General features: G+C 42.3%; 1 protein-coding gene and 1 long non-coding RNA gene across 3 annotated transcripts in view; one reads left to right on the top strand and one right to left on the bottom strand.

Moving 5' to 3' along the window:
• Positions 1-249: 249 nt before the first annotated feature.
• Positions 250-6,573, top strand: LOC135556237 (uncharacterized). 2 transcript variants are annotated; one of them, XR_010457963.1, is made up of 3 exons: positions 260-895; positions 4,192-5,025; positions 5,207-6,573. It is a non-coding gene; the product is annotated as an uncharacterized LOC135556237 (long non-coding RNA). The 2 variants fall into 2 exon arrangements; XR_010457962.1 differs by having other exon boundaries at positions 250-895; positions 4,192-6,573.
• A 5,213-nt stretch (positions 6,574-11,786) lies between these two features.
• The window catches only part of LOC135556236 (trafficking protein particle complex subunit 8-like), a 71,172-nt gene continuing 59,591 nt past the window's right edge, over positions 11,787-23,367 (bottom strand). The window contains 3 exon segments of the mRNA XM_064989256.1: positions 11,787-12,984; positions 13,179-13,268; positions 13,518-13,660. Of these exon segments, the coding sequence (XP_064845328.1) occupies positions 12,747-12,984; positions 13,179-13,268; positions 13,518-13,660 (471 nt within the window). The 3' untranslated portion in view covers positions 11,787-12,746.

The following is a 23,367-nucleotide window of genomic DNA, read 5'->3' as shown; positions in this document are numbered from 1 at the left end:
TGCTAACATACAAACACAGAGCACAGAACTGAGGGAAACAAAGGGTTTAAATACAATCAGGGGAAACGAGACACAGGTGCAAACAATAATGGGGATCAAGGGAAAAACACAGGGACAAAAAGCACAATGGGGACATCTACTGACAAACAACTGGAACAACCCTGGCCAAATCCTGACAGTTTGGCCAACACACTGAAACAGGGTGAGCCAATATAGATTAGGCATTGCACAGTATCGAGTGAGCACACACACACACAGTCACCCACCGAGACGCAGAGCCCCAAGTGGAAAACAGGAAACGCCCTAATCACAAGGGTTTGCAACACAAGATTAGGCTGCAACATCTTGTGACCGAAAGACACACACAGACATGTCAAAACAACTTGCACACCACACACACACACACACGCGCACACACACGCACATAACTTCTCCCTTTTGTCGAGCATTCAAGGACAAAGGACTTACACCAGAACCAATAGGAGAAGGACACCAGCAACACCGAGGAAGGAGCTGAACCCGAGGACCAATCAGACGAGAGGAACCTCCTAGACTCAACCTACATAATTTATTGTATAAAATGTCAATGCACAATGTCTCGGGGCCTTTCTCTGATAGTTCCCTCTGAGCTAAATGAACGGGTCCGTGCATGCTTTGTCAGATATTTTTACCTTTAATAAACTGCCTTAAATCATACCTCATCCACCTGGTCCAGCGTCTCAACTTGGTCTCACTCCTCTAGTAACTGTATCATCAACAAAACATGGTAGCAGAGGATGGTTGTGAGAGGAGAGGCAAGTTGGAGGCAAATCCAGAGAGACGGGTGACCTGAAAAGGAGCCGCCGGGGATTCATCTCACCTCAGGAACCTGATCTAAAAAGTTGACTAAACAAAGGTAAGCAGAGCCTGTTAAATCAAAAATCTGCATATTGTACTATAAGACATAACCAAATTTAAGATCAGTAACTGAGAGTGAGTATGAATTTGTTAAATTTACTTGTGTTGAAAAACAAGGCAGTTGTGTAAAGATATCTAAAACAATGTTATTTTATACCCACGAGAGAAGGGTTCAGAGTATATAGAGGCGCCCACGAGAGAAGGGCTACCCACGAGAGAAGGGTTCAGTGTTGTGATAAACCCACGAGAGAAGGGTTCAGTGTCAAGTCTGTATCAGTGTCTGAAACTAGTTGAGTGCAAGTTGTTGGCAACCTCGGGCATCCCTCGTTAAGTAACGTAATTAAACTGAGCTTGACCATTCGGGATTCAAGATAGCAAATCCGGAACTAGTTGATAACTATTTTTCTGCTAGGCGGCACCGGTAAATAAGCCTAAACTTGAATTAGGGGCATGGAATTAAATCCATGCTCTCCAAATTAATGTGACTTGTGTAACCATATTGTAACTGCTTGGCCGTTTCACGAGACTGATTGTTGCTGACCATTACTATTCTACAGTAAGATTTTGTTGATGTGTTAAAGTGACCGCCGAGTCAAAATTTTGACCAGTTGGCAGCCGCCGTGCTGAGTGATTGCTTGATTTTCTCTTTGTGCTGTTGGTATTTCCTTAAGGACTAGAATTAATTTGATAATTATTATAGAAGCGCTGGATTTCATTGATATATTGTTCCAAAAGGAGGCGTTTGAAATACTTTGGGAAAGTATTTAATTAATTGGTTGAATATGTGACAATAATATTCTTTTCCTATCAAAGTCCTAGAATTATTCTGATAATTATTTTAGGAGCGCCTGAATTTACTAATATATTGTTCCAAAAGGATATTGCCGAAAAATCTGGTTAAAATAGCTGAATAATTCATTATACATTCGGCAATAAAATTCTTTGTGTACAAGGGTGGGACACAAGAGATAAATCTGTGTCAGCACCGTGAATACATCGCTGGTTTTGACCAACGACGGGCTAAGTGCACCAAGATAGTAAAGGACCCAGACACAGTTTAACGATAAAATGGCCACAACCATTGTCCCAAAATTTAAATTTAATTAATATTTAGATCAAAGGATGCAGGATAGAGCAGGTGGAAAGGAATAGTACAAGTCAATAAAGAAGGTTTGGGAGGGAGTTAAATTGAAGTGGACACAGGCAGGTTACCTAAGTGGGGGTGCTCCGTCAAAAAGGCAACTCACCACCATGGAGAAGGAACTAGAGGCAGTGAAGAAAGGGATTGCAAGTGAAGAAGAAAGGAATAGGGCTCATCTATTCAAGAAAGAAGGAACTAAAACACAGAGAGAGAGCAGAGGCTGAACTAAAGATAGGAACGTGGGCAATTGAAGAGATTCAGAGAACACAACCATACAAGAAGCCTGATATGATGGGGAGAGTGACAGATACCACAACGAATTCACCACCCCCACAGTCTGCAACCAGCATCACACCGGTACCCTCAGCGCCCGTAGCATTACTCTACCCGACCTTGCCGGATGACCTGAAAAGCACGCCTCCCCCATACACGTCTGGCGCTACCCTCAGCCCATATAACCCATTTTTGAACCCTCCTGTGGTACAGGCGCCACTCTTGTATGTACAGAGTGGCCTTCTAAAGGGGAACATGGAACTGAACATTGGGGAAGGGTACCTGGATTGTGAGGAAGTCCAGAAATAACAGGAACCACCCCAGGCACACCATTCTCCTCTGAGAGCCTCACAGAGGGGGGGTTCGAATCCCGAGTCGCTGGTAAAGATGACATTCTCACTCATGTGCAGAAAGAGCAGCACAAGAACTGAAATTGAGACCTGACCTGGGTAATGAACCACTAACCAACCCTGACCTATGGTTGTACACAGATGGATGCTGCTATAGAGGAGAAGAGGGGAACATAGCAGCATACGCAGTGGTACAACAGCTTCCAGATGGGTCACACGTGACTCTGGAATCTGCTATTATCCCACAACCTGCATCAGCCCAGTTAGCTGAAATCATAGGTTTGACACAAGCACTGGAAACAGCTGAAGGAAAGACTGTGAACATATACACCAACTCAGCTTACGCTCACGGCGCAGTCCTTACGGATGGACCACAATGGCTGAGGCGAAACTTCACCACCACAGGCAACCTACCAATCAAACACAAGGCACAGATGGAGAAACTGATTAAAGCAGTCTCACTACCTGGGAAGGTGGCCATCATGAAGTGCAAAGGACACCAACAACTGAGAAGCTGAATCAGCGAAGGCAATGATGCAGCTGACAAAGCAGCCAAGAAAGCGGGCGGTTACACCCCGAGACAAATGGTACTACAGACTCAACCAGCACCAACTGAGCTCACAGGGCAACACATCAAAGAACTCCAGTTCTCAGCAGGACCGTACGAACACTCAGTGTGGGGACAGAGAGGGGCCACTAAGGGACCTGATGGACTATGGAGATGTCATGATGGCAGGTTGGTGGCCCCCGCAAGCCTATGTCCAGAGCTGATCCGAGAGGCACATGGGCTCACACACAAGGGTAAATTAAAGACTCTGCAGAAGGTGTCCTACATCTGGTGGCACCCCCACATGAAAGACATGACAGACTTGTTTTGCGACGAGTGTAGCATTTGTGGCAGCCACAATCCAAAGAAACCATATCAAACACCAATGGGTTCATACCCAGTGCCCAATGCCTGTTTCCAGGACATTAGTATATATTACACTGACATGGGGCCTGATAATGTAACTAATGGAAAGAGATACATTTTAGTAATGGTAGACAGGTTCTCCAAATGGGTTGAGGCAATACCAACAGCACGTGAGGATGCCAGGTCTGTCATTAAGTGGCTACAGACTGAACTCATACCAAGATATGGAGTTCCCAGACAAATCAGATCCGACAACGGGTCCCATTTCAGCAACCGACACCTGAAACAGGTGGAGGAGAGGTTCGGGATTGTACACAAGTTTGGGTCTGTGTATAAGCCGCAATCCCAGGGCCTCGTGGAACGAGCCAACCAGACTTTGAAGGCTAAGATAGCCAAAATATGTGCAGGTTCAAAGTTGACATGGGTTGAAGCCCTGCCCCTGGTGTTGATGGCCATGAGAGCCTCTCCAGGTGCAGGCACCCATCTCTCTCCTCATGAGATAATGACATGAAGACTCATGCCTGGTCCACCAAGGGAGGGAGGTCATATGCCCGCCCTTGATGTACATCAAATTGTAATGTCTGATTATGTGAAAAAACTGATGGAACTTTCTGCAGCTCTCTCCAAACAGATCCACAAGGTCCAAGAGGGGGAGCTGACGGGAGATCCGGTGCCACTGAAGGTAAAGGTTGGTGACTGGGTGAGGGTGAAGGTCCACAAGAGGAAGTGGCTTGAACCCAGGTGGGCTGGACCGTACGAAGTGAAGGAGGTTACTTCACACTCAGTCCAGGTCAAAGTTAAATCGGGCGCACCTTGGCACCACCTCACACATTGCACCCCAGCACCAACTCCTTCCAGAACATTGACTGAGGTCAGGGCCGATTTGAACGCCCTCAATTTGACACCAAATTCAGTTCCTCTGCCCTGTGACGATGTGGATGAGACTCCCATCAACACAGGCTAGAGGGCCTAACCCAGGGATGAGATACAGAAATCCCTGGGATAGGCTGGGGATCGCTGGTCCCTTGTTTGTTATTTTCATCCTAATCACTGGAGTTTCCTTAGGAACCCTCACGTGGTTATTACAGCACATGACACATCCACCTATCTCACACCCCAGCCAAGCTAATGTCACATCTAGCACCACTCTATACAACATCACTGAACACACCCAGAGCCATGCGATACGCAAATGACACATTGGACCAATCACCCAGAATTGCGCAACTGACCAAGTGAGAAGCACTACCCTATGTGTTCCTGTAAACACAACCACCACTGTTACCGTACCTTGGGGAATGCTAGAGAGCTCTAGAAACAGTGGTAATGGGCCACTATGGCAGACCACTTATCATTGGTACATGACAAAAGGGGGCCTAGATGACTGGTCCTGGAAAAATCTTGTCGCCGAAACGGGCCCAGACTGGTCAAGCTACTCAAGAGGAGCAGACGTAAGATTATGGCGAAGTAAGCTCACACTCACGAAGTTGCAGGTGGGCCTGTAGATGGTTATTCCACCCGGGGTGAGGGAGGGTTGCCAATCTTTTGTGTTGGCCCCATGGATGCAGTACAGGGGTGCACCATTGTATATTTACTATTTTAAATGGATTTTACATATCTGCTTTGTGCCAGCTCCCATCCCATCCTCTGTCACTATAAAGGATGAGCCGACAAAGGTGGTGGAGGCTGGAGGTCTGGGCAGGTGGGGACCCGACATACATAGATGGCATAGGGGTCCCAAAGGGGGTTCCAGATGAGTACAAATTGATAGACCAAGTGGCAGCAGGTTTTGAATCATCTATCTGCTGGTGGTGTACAGTAAACAAAAATGTTGACAGAATAAATTATATCCATTACAACGTGCAAAAACTAGGCAATTGGACACAACAAGGCTTTGAAGCGGTACATGGTCAACTGTCTGCAACTTCCCTCATGGCCTTCCAAAATCGTATTGCTATTGATATGTTACTGGCCGAGAAAGGCGGGGTCTGTTCCATGTTTGGGGAACAATGAAGAAACACTTTGGGGTAGACACCTCCATGTGGGACTCATGGATGGATGCGTTTGGCAAGTATAAAACCCTGGTCTCATCTATCCTCGTTTCCATTTCGGTCTTTGCAGCCATCCTAGTCCTTTGTGGGTGCTGTTGCATTCCATGTGCCCGTACATTGACTACTAGGGTTATCACATCGGCTATTGATCCGAATTAAACTAGCCAAATGTATCCCTTGCTTGTAGTGGAGGAAGCTGAAGGTCTGTATGATGAAGGACTCTATTAGCCCATGTGCCACGTCTCTTGTGAGACGTGAAGAGGGGGATTTGTAATAAATATATCATGCTAACATTATAAGCTTGCTAGTTGCAACATAGAATTTAATCATACACTTATTAAGTAGGGCGTTGTTGGAACCCATCCGGTATTACTTAAGTTGTCTACTGAGCCTCTCTACAATGTTTGGTCAGTGTTTGGCCAACACACTGAAACAGGGTGAGCCAATATAGATTAGGCATTGCACGGTATCGAGTGAGCACACACACACACACACAGTCACCCACCAAGACGCAGAACCCCAAGTGGAAAACAGGAAACGCCCTAATCACAAGGGTTTGCAACACAAGATTAGGCTGCAACATCTTGTGACCGAAAGACACACACAGACATGTCAAAACAACTTGCACACCACACACACACACACACACACACACGCACACACACACGCACATAACTTCTCCCTTTTGTCGAGCATTCAAGGACAAAGGACTTACACCAGAACCAATAGGAGAAGGACACCAGCAACACCGAGGAAGGAGCTGAACCCGAGGACCAATCAGACGAGAGGAACCTCCTAGACTCAACCTACATCATTTATTGTATAAAATGTCAATGCACAATGTCTCGGGGCCTTTCTCTGATAGTTCCCTCTGAGCTAAATGAACGGGTCCGTGCATGCTTTGTCAGATATTTTTACCTTTAATAAACTGCCTTAAATCATACCTCATCCACCTGGTCCAGCGTCTCAACTTGGTCTCACTCCTCTAGTAACTGCATCATCAACATCAGTGCGTATCAGACCAATATAAGGAGTATTTTGGCTGCGTTGACACAGGTAGCCCAAATGTAATTATAATTTTTTTTTTAAATCACTAAATTGGTCTTTTGACCAATCGGATCAGCTCTGAAAAATATTTGTTGTGAAAATATCTGAAGTGATTGGTCAAAACGCAGCCATTGAGTTATATTCCAAAGCAAGATTACCCACAATCCACTACTGGAGCCAAGCATGCACCTGGTGGAATCTAGACCAGTCAATTCCAGGTTCCACAAGGATAATAAACCAACCTGAAAATGTGGTGCCTGTCTGTTATATTTAAGGGACTATAATAACCAAATAGCCTACTGTTTCTGAGAAATATACAAGATACAGTTGAAGTTGGAAGTTTACATACACTTCGGTTGGAGTCATTGAAACTCGTTTTTCAACCACTCCACAAAATTCTTGTTAACAAACTATAGTTTTGGCAAGTCGGTTAGGACATCTACTTTGTGCATGACACAAGTAATTTTTCCAACTTTGTGCATGACACAAGTCATTCTTCCAACAATTGTTTACAGACATATTATTTAACTTATAAATCACTATCACAATTCCATTGGGCCAGAAGTTTACATGCACTAATAGGCAATGATAGGCAAATTAACATAATTTGAGTCAATTGGAGGTGTACCTGTGGATGTATTTCAAGGCCTACCTTCAAACGCAGTGCCTCTTTGCTTGACATCATGGGAAAGTCAAAATAAATCTGCCAATACCCCAGAAAAAAATTATAGTCCTCCACAAGTCTGGTTCATCCTTGGGAGCAATTTCCAAATGCCACGTTCATCTGGTACCACGTTCATCTGTACAAACGATAGTACGCAAGTATAAACACCATGGGACCACACAGCCATCATACCGCTCAGGAAGGAGACATGTTCTGTCTCCTAGAGATGTACGTACTTTGGTGCAAAAGGTGCAAATCAAACCCAGAACAATAGCCAAGGACCTTGTGAAGATGCTGGAGGAAACAGTTAAACGAGTTCTATATCGACAACCTGAAAGGCAGCTCAGCAAGGAAGAAGCCACTTCTCCAAATCCTGCATAAAAAAAGCCATACTATGGTTTGCAACTACACATGGGGACAAAGATCGTACTTTCTGGAGAAATATCCTCTGGTCTGATGAAACAAAAATAAAACTGTTTGGCCAAAATGACCACCGTTATGTTTGAAGGAAAAAGGGGGAGGCTTGCAATCCGAAGAACACCATCCCAACCGTGAAGCACGGGGGTGGCAGCATCATGTTTGTTGTGGTGCTTTGCTGCAGGAGGAACTGGTGCACTTCACAATATAGATGGCATCATGAGGATGGAAAATTACGTGGATATATTGCAGCAACATCTAAAGACATCAGTCAGGAAGTTAAAGCTTGGTCGCATATTTATTTATTATTATTTTTATTTATTTTACCTTTATTTAACCAGGCAAGTCAGTTAAGAACAAATTCTTATTTTCAATGACGGCCTGGGAACAGTGGGTTAACTGCCTGTTCAGGGGCAGAACGACAGATTTGTACCTTGTCAGCTCGGGGGTTTGAACTCGCAACCTTCCGGTTACTAGCCCAACGCTCTAACCACTAGGCTACCCTGCCGCCCCATATGCATATGGGTATTCCAAATGGACAATGATCCCAAGGATACTTCCAAAGTTGTGTCAAAATGGCTTAAGGACAGCAAAGTCAAAGTATTGGAGTGGCCATCACAAAGCCCTGACCTCAAGCCTATAGAAAATTTGTGGGCAGAACTGAAAAAGCGTGTGCAATCAAGGAGGCCTACAAACCGGACTCAGTCACACCAGCTGTCAGGAGGAATGGGCCAAAATTCACCCAACCTATTGTGGAAAGCTTGTAGAAGGCTACCCGAAATGTTTGACCCAAGTTTAACAATTTAAAGGCAATGCTACTAAATACTAATTGAGTATATAAACTTCTGACCCACTGGGAATGTGATGAAAGAAATATAAACCTGAAATAAATCACTCTACTATTATTCTGACATTTCACATTCTTAAAATAAAGTGGTGATCCTAACTGACCTAAGACAGGGAATTTGTTACTAGGATTACAGTTCAGGAATTGTGAAAAACTGAGTTTAAATGTATTTATTTGGCTAAGGTGCATGTAAACGTCCAACTTCAAATGTGGCTGCCACCAACCACATCAGAGTGTGGCTTCAGAACCATAGACAGCGACAAAGCGAGATCTACTGTAGCACACACAGCTTCTCTTTACCTCAATTCTCTTGGGTTCTGAATTCACAGTATGCTTTGTGACCCTCACCCTTATAAACCTGAGTGTGCTACCAAAGCAATCCAACATGGAGAGAGGAGCATCCAATACAATTAAGTTGACACCATTTGACACGTGTAAATTAACATAAGGCAGGTTCTTCATCTAATGAACGAGAGAGTGAGAGAAGTACAACGTAACAATAGTACTTGCCATTCTGTTTTGGCTTTCATATCATGCAGCTTTTCAATCATGTTAAAACTAGCCTATCACTCTCACTGTTATTTATTCAGGCAGATCGCTTGAAGTGACTTCGAAATTGGTTGTCTATAGAGGTCTTGAGGACATCTGGAAACACCTTCACAATTGGTCACTGTTACCATCATGTATGTATGTATACATTGTGCTAGGGTGTTGTGGACAGGGGTGGTGGATGGGCGTAATCCAATGAATCTGGTTCAGAAGGTTTCGTCAAAGATCGTACATTGTGAAGATAGAAATACTCAAATCATGCTTGTAGTCAATGTCATGGTGACTTTGGCTAGCTAATCTCACGCGCAGAAACAGGTCAAACGGTCAACTCGCACCGAACTGCACATGTGCAGGCCATCAAATCAAAAAGCACTCCTTTCACGAGGTTGGAATAACAGCATGTTCAACGACTTAAGACATTGGCTCGAATCGAGGTTGTGCCTTTAGACCTCGGTCTGGTTCGCCAACGTTCCCGGAAGTCTTGCGATGTTGCGTCTTTTGGGTTTACAAACTCTGTGGTTTGCATGTTCAATCCCATTGGTGGGTTTTTAAACCCTATCCCAAACCTTCACCCTTACTCTAACCATTCAGAATGGGCCCCTAAAATGAATATTTTAACCCTATCCAAAACCTTAACCTTCTAAATTTGAAATTTGGAGCATCTTCTAAATTTGTAGAAACGGTACGATACTGAGCAGGAGACCGACAACACAGGGTGTCAAAGAGATTTTGAAATGTTATGTTTGGAGAAATGTGGATAAATATCTAATTCTACAGTGAGACAGCGCTTGTATTTATGATTATGGTTGTTGCTGTCAATGTAAATATCATTATCACCACTACTATTATTACTGTTTGTCCGACCATGTGTACTTTGACAATGTAAGTGATTTAACTTGCCATGTCAATAAAGTCTATTGAATTGGGAGCGTGTATGTGGGGGGCAGGGGAGGGGTGCCAGAGGAAGCATTTTTACCTGTCGGTGTATGCATGACAGTGAGAGGGGTTGAGTAAGGACATCATGACTCTTGTCTTCATGGTCATTTTGTGTCTGCTTTCAGAGGGTTGTGACTGCTTTCTCTCATTCATGGTACATTTGCCTGTATAGTCATCCCTCATCTCCATCTACCCCTATATTAGTTAATATGTGAGAGGGAGAGAGCTCTGCGCCAAGCCAGTTGAGCTCTGAAACTAAAGGGTGACGCTCTGACCTACCTGTCTGAATGAGAATCACCTGAGAGGGGGTGGGAGGCAGAGAGGAGTACGAGCCAGGGGTGTTGCTACTCTATCTGGTCACTATAGAAAGGTAGGAAGTGAGAGTGGACAGGGAGAATGAGGGGGTTAGGGACCATTACTTAGCCTGGTCCCAGATCTGTTTGTGCGCTCTCGCCAACTCCTACAGCCAGCCATTAGCCATAACTGTATCATTTGTCTGAGTGGACAACACCCTGATCCTGTGACAAAGGCCACATAAGTTTAGTCCAGGACAGATGGGGTTAAGATAGTAATGATAGACCCGACTGACTCACTTTCATTTTCCTTGCAGGTGAAAGTTTGTTGGAGCCAGATTCCCACTTTATTCATTCTATATTTATTATTTTGCTCCATTTAGATAAATATAGAATATAAGAATAAATATTGCTTCATGAATTATGGAGTATGGTTGATGAACTAATGTTTTTTTGGTTTTCTATTATGTTTATCACAGGTATTTAAATGCATTATGGAGCCTTTCCTGGGCACTTCGCTCATTGATGGAATACAGCCTTTGAAATTACCTTTGGAAAACAAATGTCTCTTTTTACACGATCTGAGCTTTGGAAACGTGTCTGACAGCAGCATCACATACCTGTGGCTTCAAGGCAAGGTTGGAATTGGATTACAAATTGCCTTTACGGTCCTAGGAAGAACCCCGTAAAGGGTTATTCTACTACAAGGTTAAGCCTGTAGAACCCCTTCTTTCCCTAAGAATGTAGAGAACCACAGGGGACTTTACAACTTAAATTAAGTTAATTTATTAGGTACCAACAAGATTATTAATGCTTTATTAAAGATTGGCAACTTCACGACTAAAACATCTGAATTGAATATCTCATGTTTTAAGCTTTGCCCAGATATACATGTGTCAGCAGATCTACTAGGTTGAGTTTCTCTGTGTCTCCTTGAATGTGAAAGCTCCTGGCTAGGCATACATTTTAAACACCATTTTACAATATCATTTGTAATACTTTACAAAACGTTTTCAAATTGCATCTGTCAGACGCAATCAATCTAAATAATTTGTATTCAGCGATTAGAGAATCCATTTGACTGAGAAACTGATACTGAGATAGACGCACATCAGTGTAACTTAAAACAGAGTTGGCATTGAGAGACGGAGCAGATCTACAGAGATAGGCTAATTGAGGATCGGACTATATTCACTGCATCAAAGAGAGTCATTAAGTATTTTTCCCCAAATGGCACGCTACTCCTTTTATAGTACACATGGGGATCTGGTCAAAAGTAGTGTAATATATATGGAACAGGGTGCCATTTGGGATGCAAAATAAAACTTGCCCTGAAAAGTATTACAAATCCCCACATCATCCACACATTTCACCATACAGAGACAGTTACTGTATCTCACAGCCCATATCATTGGTTACGTTTTATTTCTATTTACAGTACATTTGTTATAAATATAATACATCATTTTCATCTGAAAAGCAGTTGAGTAAATACATACATTTAAATAACAGCTTGATCACAAGGTGGAGGACATCCAATGAGGGAGAAGTACAGGGAACATGTTGATTTGATTGATTCATTAGTTTGTTGTGTAGAAAATGACGTGTGCTCGTGGGGACTGACAGCACAGTAAATCCAGATGGACTACAGACAGGAGGGGCAGGCAGCATCAGGGCCTGTCAGTCAAAGGATTCGTTCATCATAGTATAGTGGTCAACCTCTGGTTCATATTCTGAAGTGTTTGTGATGTGCCGACAGTCTGGTCCATGTGGGGCAGTTCTTTCTACTTCCTCATCCAGGTTAATCCAGGAAGTAAACAATGCAATCACTACTGTGATATCTCAACAACAACCTGTGATTCCTTTTTCAACAGTAAAAATAAAATAAAAATCTCTGGCAGCAGACAGATGCCACCGTTACCATAGGAGACAGGTCATTGTCTTTGCTTAGAATGTCTTTGTCTGTTCTGTGTCCTTCCCTTTCACGCGCCTCCACTGAGATGAGACTCATATGCAGAGAGAGAAAATAGTTCCTCCTTCCACATGTAAATCCATGATGTTTTGCTTTGTTGCTGGGACATAAAATAGTTAAGTCAGACCATCAAAGTGGTTACAAGCTGAACTGATGCACAATTTAATTAGAACATTCTATTTTGTTTTTACATAATTGGAAAAATGTGTCAACTTTTTAGGGCGGGGAGTAGAGTGGGTGATTTGAAACTGGGTGGAAAGATGGGATGTGGAAGATATTTCTTGCTGGGTGCTTCTCTCAACCCTGTTGTCAGCCAACCAATGGGGGACTCTGGAGCCTTGCTAGTGATGATTGACAGATGGTTAATTGGCTATTGATGATGGGGCGGGACAATGTTCAGGTGCTGTTAATGATGATGATGAGTGCTGGCGTGGCCGTCTGCTGGCTGGTCTCACACATGGCTCCCTGGTCCGCCAGTTTGGCAAAAACCCGCGGCGTTCCCAGATTATAGACGCCCGCATGCAGGAAGCAGGCTCGCAGCTGCACTTGCATCACTTCTTGTGCCCCCAACTGCATTTTGAATTGTGTCTGGCCCAGCCATGAAAACGAACCATGTACCTCGAGAGACTCAGGGCTGATGGAGGGAGGAGAGGGGTGGGAGAAAAGTGAGAGAGAAAGAGGGATTTACAGCAGAGGGAGAAGAAAATAGAAAGCTCATTCAAACCAGGAGGATAAATAGAATGCAGTTTATCAGTTAAAAATTTGGTCAGGGACATGAGGAACAGATGGCATATTTAACAGTACACAGTGAGTTTGTGTTATGTTTACCTTGTAGTTTTGTAGCGTAGGTCAATGATGACATCAACTTGAGCCAGGGAGCAGTTAGACAGAGTCAAAGTGACTGGAACCATACACAGACTATGGGGGGGGGCAAAAGAGACAAATGTATATTTTTTTACACCATTAATCATGTCTCCCTTTCTTCACCACATAGAACCTTTCAGTTGCATAACAACATGGATCACTGCTGCAGTCAATGCTTGTACCATTACATAGCTGAAGACTGTGAGCACATGTCGCTGGCTATTTTAAATGACTCTCAAGATGCTATTTTTTGGTTTGATAATTATATTGTTAAGCTAGCTGGTCATGTTACGTGTGTGCTACCTCTTCTGATTGAAGGGGTGGCTGTAGCTCTCTGGGTACTGCAGGTTGGTCTTGATGAGGTGGGAGAGTTGTTCCATAGAGGGTCGTGTCATTGGAGGCGGCAGCTCCGGTTTAAACTTCAGCAGCACCATCTCCTGAGCCTCCTACAACAGGACAAAGGAACACAAATCAGATCAGGACGCAGGAAGAGTAAACACCACCATTACCTCAAACACACTGTCGATACAAAGTGTATTCGGAAAGTATTCAGACCCCTTTACTTTTTCCACAGTTTGTTATGCCTTATTCTAAAATTGATTAAAATATTGTCCTCAATCTACACACAATACCCCATAGTGACAAAGCGAAAACAGGTTAGAAATGTGCGCAAATGTGTTAAAAACAAATACATTTACATAAGTATTCAGACCCTTTGTTATGAGACTCGAAAATTATCTACGGTGCATCCTGTTTCCATTGATCATCCTTGATGTTTCTACAACTTGATTGGAGTCTACCAGTGGTAAATTCAATTGATTGGACATGATTTGGAAAGGCACACACCTGTCAATATAAGGTCCCACAGTTGACAGTGAATGTTAGAGCAAAAACCAAGCCATGAGATCAAAGGAATTGTCTGTAGAGCGTCGAGACAGGGCTGTGTCGAGGCACAGATCCGGGGAAGGGTACCAAAAAATGTATGCAGCATTGAAGGTCGCCAAGAACACTGTGGTCTCCATTCTTAAATGGAAGAAGTCTGGAACCACCAAGGCTCCTCCTAGAGCTGGCCACCCAGCCAAACTGAGCAATCGGGGGAGAAGTGCCTAAGTCAGGGAGGTGACCAAGAACCTGATGGACACTGACAGAGCGCCAGAGTTCCTCTGCGGAGATTGAAAAACCTTACAGAAGGATAACCATCTCTGCAGCACTCCACCAATCAGGCCTTTATGCTAGAGTGGCCACATAGAAGCCACTACTAAGTAAAACTCACAACAGCCAGCTTGGAGTTGCCAAAAGGCACCTAAAAAAATTATCCCCATGAGAAACAAGATTCTCTCGTCTGATGAAACCAAGATTGAACTCTTTGACCTGAATGCCAAGCATTACGTCTGGAGGAAATCTGGCACCATCCCTACAGTGAAGCATGGTGGTGGCAACATCATGCGGTGGGGATGTTTTTCAGCAGCAGGGACTGGGAAACTAGTCAGGATCGAGGGAAAGATGAACAGAGCAAAAAAAAATGTGTAGACGGTCCAGAGGTCTGAATACTTTCCGAATGCACTGTACAAGTCTTACTACAGAACAGAGGAATATACTTACACACCATTAGTGGCAAGAGAAAGTTTGTGTACCCTTTAGGATTTTCTGTATTTCTGCATAAATTTGACCTAAAATGTGATCAGATCTTCATCTTAGTCCTAACAGTTAAAGCAAACCTTATTAAACAAATAAGAACAATTGTAGGAATTGGCATGAGTAATCGAGTACTCAAACTGATTTCAAAAAATTATTCTTAACCATCTAATATTAATATATATAGAATACGGTGTGGCAACCAGTGGTAGAAAAAGTACCCAATTGTCATATTTTAGTTAAAGTAAAGATACCTGAATAGATGTTTAATTTTTTTTTTTTTTTACAGAAAGCCAGGGACACACTCCACACAACATTATTTACAATTATAAACTGGGTGGTTCAAGCCCTGAATGCTTATTGGCTGACAGCCATGCTAAAACAAAATACTTATTTGTACTGCTCTAATTACATTGATAAACGGTTTAAATAGCAACAAGGCACCTCTGGGGTTTGTGATGTGTCCAGGGACTCCGCATTGCGCATAAGAACAGCCCTGAGCCGTGGTATATTTGCAATATACCACACCTCCTCGGGCCTTATTGCTTAAATGAAGCACGTGTGTTTAGTGAGTCCACCAGATCAGAGGCAGTCGGGATGACCAAGGATGTTCTCTTGATAATCACATAACAATTTTCTGGTCCTGCTAAGCATTCCAAATGTAAAGAGTTATTTTGGGTGTCAGGGAAAATGGAATAAAAAGTACACTATTTTCTTAAGGAATGTAGAAGTAAAAGTTGGCAAAAATATAAAAGTACAGATACTGCACTCTCCCACTAACGTGCTCATTCATGGTTTTGTTTGTTAATGTTTAAGAATTTCCCACTATATATCAACATTATCACCAGTAGTAAATGTAGGCTACCATTAATCATTGCCATTTCCCCATTAATCTAGAATTTTTGGTTGTGGTCATTTCTGTTTATTCAATGTATTAATACTGCATACCGTTCTCATTCTCGTAGCGTACACGTTTGGAGAGCTAGCAAATGCACAGTGATAATGAAGTTGTGGTTTATTTAATTATATTTATCAGTTAATGTATATTGTGTGAACGCACAAAGATGGACTACCTGGCCTAAGGGCCAGTATAGGCAGTCGCGTTAGAGTTCCTAAATCTGCATTTTCAAAACGCAAACCATCAAGAAAAGCCATGTTATAAACCATTTCACCTGCGTTTTGTATTGAAAGTGTGTGTTTTTCCAGTTGAAATTAAGGCAATTATTACCCAGAGGAAAATTTGTAATTTACATATTGAACTCTCATTCTCCTGGCTGAGCATTTCGCTTTTGCATTGGCTGTTCGATCAGTCCCCTTTGTGCTTGGTGTATCCAGAACGTGTAGAGTTTCTGGCGAATCAATATGGCTTGTTGAGATGACATGGGGAGCTAGCTTTCTTTGCAGTCTCTGTCCGATGAAGAGTCCATAAGAATTTAATGGAATTTTGGAATTGAAAGGAGATAGTTCCTCAATGCGGAAAAAAGCGAAAGCATTCAAATTGGGTGTTGGAGTTATTGCTACCGGATGGGGAGGACAACAGTCCATTTCCGGACTATCTGTAGGTGAAAAGCTGTTCTCCTTTTTCGAGCGATACGTTCATCCTTGTCTTCACTGTAATCAGAAGGTTAATATCAATACTATACATGCCAGTATTTTTATTTTCAGAAGCATTAATGTGTTCAATTCCAAATGGTTTACATTGTCAACTTACCACACAGCACTGAGACACACGTAAGCTGTGTGTGATTGTTATTTTTATTTTTACCCATGTGACGTTTTAAATACATGTAGTTCTATCCTTAGGCGGTTGTCTATTAATGTTCTGTCTTATGTCATGTTTTGTGTGGAACCCAGGAAGAGTAGCTGAGGATCCTAATAAATGCGATTTAAAAAAGTCTAATTTAAAAACGAACCTACATCACTGCAGCCCTAGCTAATAAGTGTGTACTCACTTTATAACAATAATATATTCCTAATTGCACTGTGTTGTTGTAGCCTAGGTAGAATAATAGTCGTCTTAAAATCTCGGCCTAATCAATAGTGGAGCTTTGCATGCCCAACTGCTACAGAGCGTAGCCTGGAAGAATGCACAGATCTGCCATTTCATAATCTGTGAAAAAAAAAAAATCCTTGCACTTTGACAGGTAAATATTTATAGAGCTAATATTTAGCTAATGAGTGGCCTAATATTTAGCTACACAACTCTCATCCAGCTATTGCCGTGTACGATGGTGGTCTCCATTTTGCTATGCGACCCCTACAAGTGTCACAGGACTCGTCTGAAGGTAACCTATACAATTGAATGGATGTATGGAGGTAGTTTTGTGACAACAAAATAAAGGGGTTAAAAGGTGTAAAAAAAATACATCCTGAGCTTTCTTATTCCTTTTTATTTAATTTTAGACTGTCTGCCATTTACATGTTATTCAAATTGTTTTTCTATTGGCTGGAGTAGAAAGACTAAATTCAACATTTTATCAAATAATAAAAACATTCAAATGTATACCTAAAGTGGTCCTAAAATTCGAAATCAAATAGCTAAATGATACATGGTATGACCATTTTAAAACAATTCTATATGTTTCTGTGAAGTTAAAACTTGCATTTTACCTGATAAAAAGGAGGCGACACCGAGAACGTTTTGTTGTAGCCTCTAACTTTCTCTCTCAATTATTTATTCATGGTTTTTCTTAATCGTGCCATTTATCAGGATTCATTTAGAAGTGTTCAAAAACATCTTATCTACTCACTTTAAAACGTTTTACTCACCATTCAGTTACTATTGGGCAAAATAACTCATAACATGACCAAAACAAACTGCAAATGCATCAAACAAGTTTGTAGAGTCACAAGCTTGATGTAGTCATTGTGTGCTGGGAATACGGTGCCAAATACTTAACTTTTGACTACTTTAATACGCTTTGAGCAGATTAACCTAGAGGTTCACATACCTTTTCCATAAATAGAATGTTGGATCAATTTAATCAATAATGAAATGAAAAAGTAGAATTGTTTGTTATTTTGTTTAACATCAGGTGCACTTGATCTATTATTAGTACTTAGATGAAGATCTGATTTTTTTTTAGGTCAAACGTTTGCAGAAATACAGAAAACCCTAAAGGGTTTACAAACTTTCTTAATAAAGTCAGAGACCATTATGTCAAACATACTGCTTGTTTATAAAGGTAACGGTCACCAGAACAGCTTCAGTGCACCTTGACATAGATTCTACAAGTCTGGAACTCTATTAGAGGGACGTGACACCATTCTTCCACAATAAATTCTATCAAATGGTGTTGTTGATAGTGGTGGTGGTGGAAAATGGTGGTAAAAAAATACTAATCTCAGGCACCGCTACAGAATCTTCCATAATTGTTCAATTGGGTTGAGATCTGGTGACACACACACCCCCCATTTAAACCCCTTTTGCTCCTTTGAGACCCCTCTTTCAAAGTCACTGAGATCTCTTCTTCTAGCCATGTAGCCAAAATAATGAGAAACTGGATATTTGTATACATGACCCTAAGCATTATGGGATGTTAATTGCTTAATTAACTCAGGAACCACACCTGTGTGGAACACCTGTTTTCAATACACTTTGTATCCTCAATTTACTCAATTGTCTCCTTTATTTTGGCATTGACCTGAACATGTAGTCATACAGACTACTTGTTGTGGTATCATTTGTTCACCATTGTGCAGCCTGCTCTGCTCAGGACATTTGCTTTTACAAAATATTATTAATGGCCTCCGACAAAATGACTTCCTGGAGACATTCATAGAACTGTAATTCCACGTTTTGATAATAGGAACAGTTTTCAGCTGGTGTGTGTGTGTGTGTGTGTGTGTGTGTGTCGGGTTAGAGGCAGAGATTAGAGGCTGGGAGGGTGTTTATCAAAACATTAACACAGGACGTCAAGACATCTATATAGCTAGTCATGCACTGGAAACATGAACATGTTCTATATCTATACATTTATGAGCCCTATAAATGCAATTCACCTATATGGCATTCTGATATTCAAGCCAAGGTAAGTAGAAACAATCACTAAGTAACTGTTAGCAAACCTTTGCTAAAGGCAATTCCAGTTAGAAGATCTCATAAAGACCCTCATTTCCTATGAGAAAGCGAGGATGCAAGCGAGACGGAGGGAGGGAGGGAAAAAGGTGGTCCTGGCGACTCACGTGCAGAGCTATAAAAAGCCACAGGAAGAAGGAATGAGAGAAGTTCTGTACAGCGTTATGAATGAGCAAGCCGTGGACACTGTTGCTATGCAACAGCTTGTCTTGGAGGAAGGTGTGTGAGGGGAGAGTTAAAGAACAATAATACAATTAGTATTTATCTGGCAACGTGGATGAGGTCAGGCCGGGTGAATGGGTGGAAGAGGGAGCAAGGGGAAAGTTATTTTTAGACAGGCGTGAGGATCTCATGCTAAAACCAAATCAAGCACCACTTCCACAGGAGGAAGGCAGACAAGAGATGGAGACTGCTTGCATCGAGCAGTGGGTACAGTTTTAGTCTGCTCCTTACAGATGTACACTTAAACCCACTCTGGTCATTAAATCCCACTACTATGTGTGGGAGGGAAGTGTACCGCTGTGATGTGCATGTGACCGTGTATGGTAAAAGTGAAGAGAAAAAAAACTTCACTGATGTATTTTGTAAAGTGTGATAAGGTGTCACTTTCACACACACAGAAAGACACTTAATGGCTTGGTTCATCACCCTCACGGTCTTCATGAAGACCAAGAAAAAAAAGAAAAAAAAAGACACCAGCTTTAATCTTTGCTGAATGTGACTTTGGGCCTGTGACGTGTGTGTGTAAGAGAGAGAGCTGACACTTGCTCTCTCACACACACACACACACACGTCACAGGCCCAAAGTCACATTCAGCAAAGATTAAAACATTTCAATGAGAAAAATCTGGATCCGGAGCCAAATATCACCTACAGTACCAGTCAAATGTTTGGACACACCTGCTAAATTGTTCTTTATTTTTACTATTTTCTACATTGTAGAATAATAGTGAAGACATCAAAACAAATTCTAAATAAATCACTGACAGTGTCACCAGCAAAGCACCCCCACACCAACTCCATGCTTCACGGTGGGAACCAAACATGCAGAGATCATCCGTTCACCTACTCTGCGTCTCACAGACACGGTGCTTGAACCAAAAATCTCAAATTTGGACTCACTCATCAGACCTGACGTCCATTGCTTGTGCGTCTTTGCCCAAGCAAGTCTCTTCTTATTGGTGTCCTTTAGTAGTTTCTTTGCAGCAATTCACAGTCTCCTCTGAACGGTTGGATGTTGAGATGTGTCTGTTACTCCGAACTCTGTGACAAATTTATTTGGGCTACAATTTCTCAGACTGGTAACTAATGAGCTTATCCTCTGCAGCAGAGGTAATCTCTGGGTCTTCCTTTCCTGTAGCGGTCCTCATAAGAGCCAGTTTCATCATAGCGCTTGATGGTTTTTGCGACTGCACTTGAAGAAACTTTCAAAGTTCTTGAAATTTTCTGGATTGACTGACCTTCATGTCTTATAGTAATGATGGACTGTTGTTTCTCATTACTTATTTGAGCTGTTCTTGACATAAAATGGACTCGGTCTTTTACCAAATAGGGCTTCTGTATACCACCCCTACCTTGTCACAGCACCACTGATTTGTTCAAATGCATTAAGGAAAGGAATTCCACAAATTTACTTTTAACAAGGCACACCTGTTAATTGAAATGGATTCCACGTGATTACCTTATGAAGCTGGTTGAGAGAATGCTAAGTGTGTGCAAAGCTGTCAGGCAAAGGGTTCTTTGAAGAATCTCAAAAAGAAAATATACTTTGATTTGTTTAACACGTTTTTGGTTACTACATGATTCCATGTGTGTTATTTCATAGTTTTTATGTCTAAAAATAAAGAAAAACCCTTGGAGTAGGTGTGTCCAAACTTTTGACTGGTACTGTATATAAACATCCATCTGTATAGTAGGCCTATAATAGCACATCAGTAGAGTATGGAGCCGAGGTACTTTACTTAGTTTGTATGTAGTCTAAGCCTTCTAATGTCCCTCAATGCCCTCCACTGGCCACTCTCTGGAGACGGCTCTCACTCTCAGTAAAGCAAACCATCAGCCATCCCTCTCTCCACCTACTAAACAAGTCATCTGACCTTCCTTAGTCGTATAAGCAGAGATGGAGGGAGCCACTGTTCGTCTCTACACCAATCACTCCTGAAGGGCATTCCTCTCTCCATAATCACTGTTAGACAGCATGACATCATCCTCATACACACAGGCGTGCACAAAGACACTCCTTAAACACCCTGGCAAAATGCAAGATGTGTGTGTGAGATGGTAAGTGAGTATGTTCATGAACATGTGTGGCAGTTAGTTGGATATACTTGACATTGCTAAGCTCATCCTTGACTACTGCTGGAGAGAGAAACATTTTGAAGAGCGCAAGCGTTGGTTGGTTCACTGTCAGCATTGAGCGCGTCACTAATAAAACATTCAACTATCTTTCCAACAATCTCAAAACTATATCATTCCAGCTGAGTACAAAGGTGGTATGAAACATAACATACTGCTTGCTATACAGGAGTGATGCATTCCATAGAAACATATTTGAATTGAAGTGGATCAACTTTATTGATCCATAGAGACTAAATACAGTCACCAACATAGGACACATACAGCAAGAACAATATAAGGTATACATCAGAATGATATGACGTCAATACAAACCTATTGAATACATTGCTATAGACGTCATATACTGTACTTTGACTAGCCATCCATGCGCAAGTACAGTGCATTCGGAAAGTACTCAGAACCCTTGAATTTTTTCACATTTTGTTATGTTACAGCCTTATTCTAAAATGTATTATATTAATTGTTCTCATCAATTGACACACAATACCCCATAATGACAAAGTGAAAACAGGTTGAGAAATTTTTGCAAATGTACCTTATTTACATAAGTATTCAGACACTGCTATGAGATTCGAAATTGAGCTCCGGTGCATCCTGTTTCCATTGATCATCCTTGAGATGTTTCTCCAACTTGATTAGAGTCCACCTGTGGTAAATTCAATTGATTGGACATGATTTGGAAAGGCACACACCTGTCTATATAAGGTCCCACAGTTGCCAATGCATGTCAGAGCAAAAATCAAGCCATGGAGGTTGAAGGAATTGACGATAGAGCTCCGAGACAAGGTTGTGACGAGGCTCAGATCTGGGGAAGGGTACCAAAACATTTCTGCAGCATTGAAGATCCAAGAACACTGTGGCCTCCATTCTTAAATGGAAGAAGTTTGGAACCACCAGGACTCTACCTAGAGCTGGCCACCCGGCCAAACTGAGAAATCGGGGGAGAAGGGCCTTGGTCAGGGAGGTGACCAAGAACCCGATGGTCAAGCTGAGAGTTCCTCTGTGGAGATGGGAGAACCTTCCAGAAGGACAACCATATCTGAAGCACTCCAGCAATCAGGCCTTTATGCTAGAGCTGCCAGAAGGAAGCCATTCCTAGTCAAAAGGCAAATGACAGCCTGCTTGGAGTTTGGCATAAAGCACCTAAAGGACTCTCAGACCATGAGAAACATTGGTGCCCTGAATTCCAAGCATCACGTCCGGAGGAAACCTGGCACCATCCCTACGGTGAAGCATGGTAGTGGCAGCATCATGCTGTGGGGATGTTTTTAAGCAACAGGGACTGAGAGACTAGTCAGGATTGAGAGAAAGACACGCAGAGCAAAGTACTGGGAGATCCTTGATGAAAACCTGCTCCAGAGCACTCAGGACCTGACTGGGGTGAAGGTTCAGGACCTCTTCCAACAGGACAACAACCCTAAGCACACAGCCAAGACAAAGCACGAGTGGCTTCGGGACAAATCTCTGAATGTCCTCAAGTGGCCCAGCCAGAGCCCGGACTTGAACCCGATCGAACATCTCTGGAGAGACCTGATATTAGCTGTGCAGTGACGCTCCCCTTCCAACCTGACATTGCTTGAGAGGATCTGCAGAGAATAATGGAACAAACTCTCAAAATGCAGGTGTGCCAAGCTTCTAGAGCCATACCCAAGAAGACTTGAGGTTGTAAATCACTACCAAAGGTGCTTCAAAGTCCTGAGTAAAGGTTCTAAATAATTATGTAATATTTCTGTTTTTGCAAAAATATCTAAAAACCCGTTTTTGCTTTGTCTTTATGGTGCATTTTGTGTAGATTAATGAGAGGGAAAAAACAATTGAATCCATTTTACAATAAGGCTGTAACGGGACAAAATGTGGAAAAAGTCAAGGGGTCTGAACTTTCCGAATGCATTGTATATGTGTTGATGCATCCGTGGACAGTATATTGCCTTCCTTACTGTATGTCTCCTATGCTGTTTAGTGGTGACCAATTTAATTTGACCTCTGAGGATCAATAAAGTTTGTTCAATTCAAAGAAAATCTTCCACTCAGCCTTGAGACAGCAAAGCATGGGCCTGCCTCTTAAGCACTCATCTGTGTAGA

This window comes from Oncorhynchus masou, chromosome 15 (assembly GCF_036934945.1).
Source record: "Oncorhynchus masou masou isolate Uvic2021 chromosome 15, UVic_Omas_1.1, whole genome shotgun sequence".
NCBI lineage: Eukaryota > Metazoa > Chordata > Actinopteri > Salmoniformes > Salmonidae > Oncorhynchus > Oncorhynchus masou.
Note: the sequence above shows the minus strand (reverse complement) of the source record. Positions and strands in the feature narration are given on the sequence as shown.